This window comes from Leptonychotes weddellii, chromosome 8 (genome assembly GCF_054177405.1).
Source record: "Leptonychotes weddellii isolate Sample4059 chromosome 8, ASM5417740v2, whole genome shotgun sequence".
NCBI lineage: Eukaryota > Metazoa > Chordata > Mammalia > Carnivora > Phocidae > Leptonychotes > Leptonychotes weddellii.
The window spans coordinates 22,116,962-22,126,877 of NC_138376.1; the positions used below are offsets into that span (position 1 = coordinate 22,116,962).

Consider the following 9,916-nt stretch of genomic DNA (forward strand, 5'->3'; position numbering starts at 1 on the left):
GAGTTTTTTTTTATTTTATTTTTTTTATTCTTATGTTAATCCCCATACATTACATCATTAGTTCTAGATGAAGTGTTCCATGATTCATTGTTCGTGCACAACACCCAGTGCTCCATGCAGAACGTGCCCTCCTCAATACCCACCACCAGGCCAATCCATCCTCCCAGCCCCCTCCCCTCTAGAACCCTCAGTTTGTTTTTCAGAGTCGATCGTCTCTCATGGTTCGTCCACCCCTCCGATTTCCCCCGCTTCATTCCTCCCCTCCCGCTACCTTCTTCTTCTTCTTCTTCTTTTTTTTTTCTTAACATATCTTGCATTATTTGTCTCAGAGGTACAGATCTGAGATTCAACAGTCCTGCACAATTCACAGCGCTTAACAGAGCACATACCCTCCCCAGTGTCTATCACCCAGTCACCCCATCCCTCCCACCCCACCCCCCAAGCCTGTTGAGTTTTAATGTAAAGCTATAATAGCAGCCTATCATTTTGTTTTATTTAAGCTTCTTTTGGTCTTTTTAAAATAGGAGCAAGTACTACTGCGGACACATTATTTCAAGAAGTATTGGGTCGAAAGGACAAGGCAGATTCCACTAGAAATGCACTCAATGTGCTTCAGCGATTTAAGTTTCTCTTCAACCTTCCTCTAAATATTGAAAGGAATATTCAAAAGGTAGAGTACATATTTATGTACCCATGGTTACGATGTCATAAATTTTAAAGAGTTACTGAGATTTTTTTTGATCTTAACCAAATGTGTTCATGATACTTTACTGACAGTCTCCAAAATGTTTCTTTATTTTAAAGGGTGATTATGATGTGGTTATTAATGATTATGAAAAGGCCAAGTCACTCTTTGGGAAAACGGAGGTGCAAGTTTTCAAAAAATGTAAGATTTGTTTATTACTTTTAGATCTACTACTTCTTTTTACAGGAAGAATGTAGAATGTATTCTGCAAAGAAATCATGTGCATTTTAGTTTTTGTTTATATGGTGCTCTTTTAAAAATGTAAAACAATTACTTCAAAAATAACATGGCTTTTCTTACCAAGATGTAGCGAAAATGAAAAACCATGGCTAGATAGGTTTAGGATAGGTTAGTCTTGGACATTCTTTGCCCTTTGTTAACCATGATGCCATTAAAAAATCTTTTTTACTGGAAAGAATCAATTATGGATATTTTCTATAAAATTTGGCTATAGATGGAAACTTACATTTTAATCTTCTCTCTTCAGAAAAGCCATTTTTAGTGAATTCTAACCTTATTTTAAAGTAAACTAAACAACTTTTGAAATTATCTCGAGTGCAGGAGTTATAGAAAATAAGAAAAGCCTAAAATGTCCTGTGGTAATGCCTTATCAACTAGGAGAAATATCACAGGGCTCTAATAAATTCCTAAATGAAATCCATAAGGACTCAGTAAACTTAATTTTTTTGTTGTAGTAAATTTACATGCAATGAAATGCACAGACCTTACATATTATAGGTCAGTGAGTTTGACAAATGCACACACCCATGTAACGCATACCCTGGACAGAATGTTTTCGTCACTCCAGAAAGTTCCCTTGTGCCTCTTCTTAGTCAACCCCTGTCCCCCAATGCAGTCACTGTTCTGCTTTCCATAATTTGATTTTAAATTTCCATTCTGTAAATCTTTTATGTTCTTTCCTTTTTAAATAGATTATGCTGAAGTAGAAACACGGATTGAAGCTTTAAGAGAATTACTTCTGGCTAAATTGCTTGAGACACCATCGACTTTACATGACCAAAAACGTTATATAAGGTAAACCTTCTGCAAGAATTTTGATAAATCACATGTATCTGTATAGTACCAGATACATCATCTAACCCTTAAAACTAATTTGGGGGAAATTAGGAGATTGATGAAATGGTGAGAGGGAAGACAAATAGCAAAAATTTACAGGTATCTACTATAGGACACCGAAGTTCTTTTGTATACTAATAAATTTGGGAGTACTCAGGGCAAGAAAATTCTGCTTATTTGGGGAAAGGGAAAGTAACCTCGTTGCTTGGTCATTTCTTCCTCCTGCTCAATAATGGCTTACCTAACCTAGCAGGACAGTGTGGGTGTTGCGCTCTGTGGGCACCCACAGGCCACAAGCTGGCAGGGGCTCCCTGTATGGTTTAGAGTACAACACTGTCATTCTGGGTGGGAAATTCTTCAGGCCTCAAAAGTGGACCATAGCTCAATGGTGGAGAAAATTTTGAAAGGTTTTGGTATTGAAAAGAAAAAAGAAAAAATAAATTTAAAAAATTGCAATAATGTAAAAAGTGATGGATACCACAGGGTGTGATGAGAAGGCCTTAGAAGGAAGCAGTATAGCATAATGGAAACTAGGAAACTAGCTGTTCCCTTTGAGTGATTTGCATTCTCTTTTCAGTTTCTTCATCTGTGAAATGGTATGATAACACAATCTGCATCTCGGGGTAGTTGCAAACATAATCAAGAATACATTTAAGGATTTAATATAGCTCCTGGCATATAAGTAGTCAATAAATTACATATATATGATGTTTATACCAGGATTTGGAGACAAAGCATATAAGTTACAAGCTTTTTATATCTATGATTTAAAAATAAAAGTATTAACATTATTTTCTGCTGGCATATTTTGAATGTGGCTTTTATTCTCAGAATAAGCTGTTATTTTCCAAACTTAATGCCCTCTCTAATTAGTGAAGTTTATTGAATATTCAGTACTTATAAAATAATAGACTGTATATATTTATGCATTTAGCTGTCATCACCATATGACCATTGAAAATAATTTCCAGGTATGAAAAGAGGGTCCAGCCTGAAAGCTGCAGTGCTTGCCGTGGGGGAGGGGACAATGGTCCACACTCAGACCTGTGTTCTTGTGACTTAGGAGAGCAGTGGCAGCATGAGCCGTTGTCATTGTCAGCACATTTGTGTCACCGAAGAGGAAAGGGACAAGAGGCTTTAGAACAGGAATAGAGAGCACTAACATTGATTGCTGCCGCTACTGGGAGTCGGTAGTATAGTCGGGCATCATCTTAGATGCGCTGTGTATACCACTTCTGATCTTCACAGCTGCCTTGAAGGGGCGTATGTCCGATACCTGTGACATGGGTGAGGAAACTGAACCTCAGACTTCATTCTTGCTCAGTGCACATAGCTGGAAATAGGACTCATGTTTGTCTGCTCTCAAAGCCTATCGTTGCTTTTCTGTAAGCTGTCTCCATAGGAAAGAATGTATTTGGGGGATTTTTCTGACTTAGAGTCGTGGAAATTTAAAGCTAGAAATAACCTACATGTTAGTTATCCATCTGCTTTTTCTTTTCTTTCTTTCTTTCTTTTTTTTTTTTTCAAACATACAAAGAAACAGAGTTCCAGGGAGGTTAATCCTCTTGTCCAGGGATACACAGCTGGTTAGCGTCTTATTGTCTGTGTTCCACTGTGGTACTTAATTGTGCTTTGTGTTTATTTACCTGTTTATATTTATGCTGTTAAATTTACCAGTAGTAATAGGCTGATCCTTATTGAATGTATGATTTCTTTATTTAGTGAATTACCATTTATGTAGATAACAAATGTGTAGTTCTTATGACTAGTTAAAATGTTAAAAAAGATTTTTTGAATGACCTATTTAGGTGCCTTTTTCCTGTCATTTTAAGGGAAAAGAACAAGAATGTCAACAAGAATACAAGTAGTTTACTTATTTTGTAATCATTATTTTATTTTTGACGCTTTGAGAAGACACTGAGCAATTAATTTTATTATCCTTTTTAAATTAATTTTTGGTTATTAATAAGAAAAACAACATCACAACCAGGTCAAATATCTGTTGGACTTTGGGATCTATGACAGTAGGTACTATGAGCATCAAGTAGGGATGGAGACCGCCTTACCATAAGCAAAGTATATCTTTATTGGATATCTCTTCCATAATTGAAGTTATGCATTGTGTGATTGAAAATCAAATTACTACTGTATTGTTTCACTTTGGTTTACTGTCTTGTCTAATTTAAAAACTTTTGATTATTTTCATTCTCCTTATTGTAGCTTTAGTGAGAGATGAAGTTATGTTATACGCTTCTTTCCATATGAGTGTGATCCTATCCCTAGTAATTGTTAAAAATCATATCAGAATATGGCTTAAGAGTATAATGCTTAAATTTTAAAATATTGAGCATGTGCTCATCATAGCCATAATTAGCATTTCTTACATTTCCCCTCTAAAAAAGCTGTCAAATTTCTTTGATACATAGTTTTAGAAGAAATAGTAACATGTACCATATTTTAAACAAAAATCTTTGAAATGAAACTGCAGTTGACTGTTGAACAGTGTGGGGGTTGGGGCACCAACCATCTGCCCAGTCACAAATCCACATATAACTCTATTCCCCTGAAACTTAACTACTAATAGCCTAATGCTGACTGGAAGGCTTACCAATAATGTAAATAGCCGATTAACACATTTTGTATGTTGTATGTGTTATATACTCTATTCTTACAATAAAATAAGCCAGAGAAAAGAAAATGTTATTAAGAGAATCATAAAGAGAAAATATATTTACAGTACAGTACTATAAAAAATCTACATGTAAGTGGACTGGCACAGTTCAAACCCATGTTGTTCAAGGGTCAATTGTATTTTGTTAAACTACATACTAAAAGAAAAGAAATTTATTGGATTAAGTCATTTAACCAAGGAAAAGCCTACCCACAGGTTGTACTTTTGAACTGCAACACTGTAGAATTTCCAAGAGAACACATCTATCGTTCTTTATAAAACTCTTTTAATGTAATACCCATTAATAAGATGATATAAGGGATTATTGTTAAATTTTACAAGGACCTAGTCACCATACTAAAGAAATGTATGATTTTAAAAGTCATTAAAAGAGTTTATTGATTTCTCTTGCTATATTGAGTTCTTGTAATGGACCATTTGTATTCCTATTCAGTAGTTTAAAAATTAAAAGGAAGCAGCTTTCCTAACAGTATTCCTATACTTTACTACTAACACTAAATCTGAGGATGTTATATGAGTGAAAGTGTTAGGAGAAAGTATTGTAGAAGTATTTGGAGGCAATATAAACCTCTCTAAGGAGAATGCTAAGACAAATTATCCCCAACAAGAAAGAATAAAATCACGTTTTTACAAACAAATGACACAATGTACTATTTGTCATATTTATATTCCAGATGAAAAAAGCCTTGTGTGAGAGGAGGAATCATATTGGGTTGCAATATTTATGCCAGGCTAAATGTATTTTGTTAGACTGTAGTTTTATTCTTGGGGTGCTGTTAATTGATTTGTCCCTTTCTCAACACAGATACAGCCTATTTGCAGCCTATAAATAGACAGGGAGGGGTAAAAGGTCCAGCTCTTGGGCCGACTTTGAGGCATCTTTGTACAGTGTGAACCCCCAGTGTTTAAGGGGCCCTTTTGCAGGATGATCAAATGCCCAGCTCTGCTTAGAGCCCAGGCTGTCTGCATTAGCTTGTAAAGGTAAGGGTGGATAGTTCCTAAATGTGATGTCAGATGTCTCAACAGTTTATTGATTGCTAACTCACTACAAAATGTTTCTCCTCTAATTAGCGGCTAATTGAGATGTCTGTGAGTAAGGAAATACCTAGTACTGGAGGAACGTGGGAGAGAAGCATCTGGTGTATCCCTCAGTGATTAGAATTTGGCTAGAGGTCACAGCTTGTGGCCATTAATTAAAATTTATCATTGAACAAAAATCTTTAACCCCAAGACAACAGATAGCTTATGGTTTAAAAATAATGTCAAGACAATAAATTCAACTTTTGGAGTTGATTTAATTGGATTTAACTTACTGCAGTAGTCCCTCCTTATCTGTGGGTTCATTTGCGTGGTTTCAGTTACCTATGGTGAACTGCGGTCCAGAAGCAGATGATCCCCCTTCTGAAGTACAGTCAGAAGGTCGGTAGTAGCTTAGTGCTACATATCAGTGCCTCCATCATTCCCCTCACTTCTCGTCACTAGGTATTTTATCATCTCACATCCTCACAAGAATGGTGAGTACAGTACAGTAAGATATTTTGAGAGGGAAGACCACATTCACATCACATAACTTTTACTACCATATATTATGTTATAATTGTTCTGTTTTTATTAGTTATTGTTGTTAATCTCTTACGTGCCAAATTAAAAATTAAACTTTATCATAGGTATGTATGTATGTATAGGAAAAAACAGTATATGTAGGGTACAGTACTATCTGTGGTTTCAGGCATCCACCGAAGATCTTGGATCATATTCCCTGTGGACAAGGGGGGGACTACTGTATGTTTATATATTTTGTGATGGCTGAGGGCCAAATCTTGAATAATATTTGTCAAAAATTTTTCAACTGAAATATATTTCAATTTTCAATCCGGGTTTGAATATTTTATATACAAAGAAGACTTTGAATATTTCAACGACTATTTAAAAAACTAAGAAAAATGCCTGTCTATACTATATTTTCTAGAGAAATGTTTTCTTAGTCATGAAAATAGAGTTCAGATGTTAGAGGTGCTTATTGTCACCAAATCTCTTTATGTAATAAAATAGCCTGATTAGGTTGCATAGAAAAATAATGTCACACTGCCATCTAGTGGCCATTTTTCAGACCAGAAAGGAATTAAAAAACAATTGAAATCAAAAAAATATTCACTAGGTGTCCTCTGCTGGCTTCCACTTGTGTTTTCTGTAATGACTGAGAACTAAGTATGGAAATACTCTGTGAACTAAATGTAGATACAAAGATAAATCCACACTAAGTATTTAGGATCATTGCAAGTTGTCTTTGTCTTCTTGGTTGTCTTTTTATAAAGTCCTTGTTTTTTAAAAATATAGTTTTATTGTTAATCGCGTAAAAAGAAATTTGAATATATTTCATTTAGAATTAAGTATTGAAGACTGATGTTGACAAGTGCTTTACTAATTGATAAAATTTTAGGTTTTCTTAAAAAAAAGGTAATGACTTAAGAGTATGCTAGCTTTCCTTTTGTCCTTACTCATGGCTCTACAGAAGCCTACTTTGTCATTCTTGGCCTTGCTTTTTCAGGTACCTGTCTGACCTTCACGCGCTGGGTGATCCTGCTTGGCAGTGTATTGGCGCCCAACACAGGTGGATCCTTCAGCTCATGCACAGCTGCAAAGAGGGATATGTACAAGATTTGAAAGGCAAGGCTGCTTCTCTTCTAGTCATTATGCTATTTTTTTATTGTCGATTTAATGCACTTTGGAAATGCTTAATAATTAAGGGGATGATTAATTAATTTTCTTGTATCTGTACTTGTTTTTTATTTATTTTGTTTTTGTTTTTGCCACTGGTCAGCATTATACCTGAGTGAATAACAGGTTAAGGGAGAAAACTCTCTTGATACCTGTATTTTTATGGTTGACAGCCAGTATTGACGAAGGTTTGATTTAAGGAATAGTTAAATTTTTATGGGAAGTAACATGATGTGGTAGAAATATTAGTCTTTAATACATGGTAGTAGTCCACTCACTATTCATCAAATATATGTTGAGCCCCACCATGTGCCAGGTACAGATGGACAGTGGTGAATAAAACAGACATGGTCCCTGCCCTTATGGTGTTAAACACTTACCTAACTACATACAAAGTTGTTGACAAGTGATATAAAGAAAAATCACAATATTTTGAGGGAGGAGAACTGAGGAGAATGCTTTAGATGGTCCATTTGGGAAGGTGTCTCAGAGAAGGCTCCATGTTCTCTCAGAGCTAGAAGAATGAGAAGTAGCCTGCTGGGACAATTTTAGTCTGAAAAAAGAAACAACCTTTGCAAAGGCTGTAAAGTAAGTTTAAAGGAAGAAGTCACAGCTGCATTCACATGCAGGTTTATCAACATTTATTTGTAAAATTCTGTCATCCCACAGATACTGAATGTATTCAGTGCCTGCTGTGTGCTGGCCACTATTGGGTGCTAAGGATTCAGTGGTCAGTATGGCAGATGGGCCTGGCTCACACGAGACATAAAATAGTGGGGGGTAGGGGTGGGGAGGAGATGGACAAGAAAAGTAGAGTGGACTGGTAGAATACAGTGTTACTTTCTAAGCCTGGGAAGTTCCTCCTGCTGTGGTAGCACTTAGGAACAGCATCTGATTCAGAGTTTTGAGGTCACAGAAGTGACATTCCAAGATCTGAAGGATATCTGTATTGGTTGAAATAGAGGAGGGGAAAAGGAAAGAGATAAAGACCATTCCAGGAAGAGAAAATAGAATGTGCACAGGGCTTCAAGCAAGAGATGGCTACTGAATTCTCTGTGGCTGGAGTTCAGTACACAAAGTGGCGAGAGTGGAGGCTAGAGTTAGGTGGTGCCAGGTCTTGCATGGACTTTGTTAGTCCCTTCAAGGGCTTTGGACTTGATCCAGAGGACATTGGGCTGACCATTAAGGGTCTGAAGCAGGGGAAAGACCCACTGAGACTTATTTTTTAATCCATGTAGTGAATGGATGAGTGGGAACAAGACTGGAACAGTAAAGCTGGTTAGGAGGCTGCTGTGGTGATTCAGGCATCTCATCTCCCATGGACATGGTGGATGTGGAGAAAGAGACGGATTCAAGAGCTGTTCAGAAATTGGAGTTGACAGGACTTGGTGATTGAAGGAGGAAGAAGGGGTCAAGGGTGATTCCCAGATACCTGACCTCAGCAACTAGTTAGGATGATGGCACCATTGAGTTAGGGAGCATAGAGGAGAAAAACATTTTTTTTCCTTTTGTTTGGACAGACTGATTTGGCATTGTCTGACATGCAAGGGAAGATACCCAGTAGGTAGTTTGGATTTAAAGAGCAAGAGCAACATATAGACTACTTGAAATTGGAAAAGTACTGTGAAATTTCATATATCCTAAGGGCGCCTGGGTGGCTCAGTTGGTTTTAGCGACCGCCTTCGGCTCAGGTCATGATCTCAGGGTCCTGGGATCAAGCCCCACATCAGGCTCCCTGCTCAGCGGGAAGCCTGCTTCTCCCTTTCCCACTCCCCCTGCTTGTGTTCACTCTCTCGCTGTCTCTCTCTCTCTCTCAAATAAATAAATAAAATCTTAAAAAAAAAAAAAGAAATTTCATATATCTTAGTGTCACCTCGATACCTGAAATATAACCAATACTCCATTGCCAAAGGTCTGAATCTTTCTTGAAGATAAATGGATACCTGATGGATTCCTTCCCTGCCATCTTGATGTTATGTATTGCTATATGTATCCATCCAGAACTGTTTAAAATGAGTATGTCTGGAAAAAAAATGGTGAAAGCTTATGTGTAACTGGAGCCCTATCTTTTTAATTCACTGACAATGCATGTTGAATAACTTGCTCATCACTTATGAAATAATGAAAAGAATGTACATTTGTTAGTGATGAACTTAAAGTTATTTTCATAAGTTGGTCTTTTTGATTAGGAAAGAAAAACAGTTTACAGCTCTTTGAATTTACTCCACAGATTTCATAAACAGTACAATGTAAATTTCCTGAATATATTAGTTACATATTCGTAGGTTATATTTTAATTTTTCTTCCAACATTCAGAAGAACATGCTCTCTTTTATCGTCAGCAAATACTATCATAAACAGCATAGATAATCCTAACATAGAGAGCCTTTTAATTGGAAAATTGGTGTGTTCTTTGAGCTCATATCAGAATGAGTTTTTATGATTTTATTTTGGAGAATTCCAAATAAATATGATAAGATAACCTCCCATGTGCCTAACCTAGTTTCGACAGTTATCCGTTCATAGCTCATCTTTTTTTTTTTAATTTTTTTATTCTTATGTTAATCCCCATAATTTACATCATTAGTTTTAGATGTAGTGTTCCATGATTCATTGTTTGTGCATAACACCCAGTGCTCCATGCAGAATGTGCCCTCCTCAATACCCATCACCAGGCTAACCCA

General features: G+C 36.4%; 1 protein-coding gene across 3 annotated transcripts in view; it reads left to right on the plus strand.

The window, feature by feature from the left end:
• EXOC2 (exocyst complex component 2) overlaps positions 1 to 9,916 on the plus strand; it is a 155,893-nt gene that overhangs the window by 99,676 nt on the left and 46,301 nt on the right. For all 3 annotated transcript variants that reach the window (XM_081827797.1, XM_081827799.1, XM_081827798.1), the window contains 4 exons: positions 525 to 670; positions 805 to 886; positions 1,678 to 1,780; positions 7,063 to 7,181. In XM_081827797.1, the coding sequence (XP_081683923.1) occupies positions 525 to 670; positions 805 to 886; positions 1,678 to 1,780; positions 7,063 to 7,181 (450 nt within the window). The remainder of the gene's footprint in view (positions 1 to 524; positions 671 to 804; positions 887 to 1,677; positions 1,781 to 7,062; positions 7,182 to 9,916) is intronic.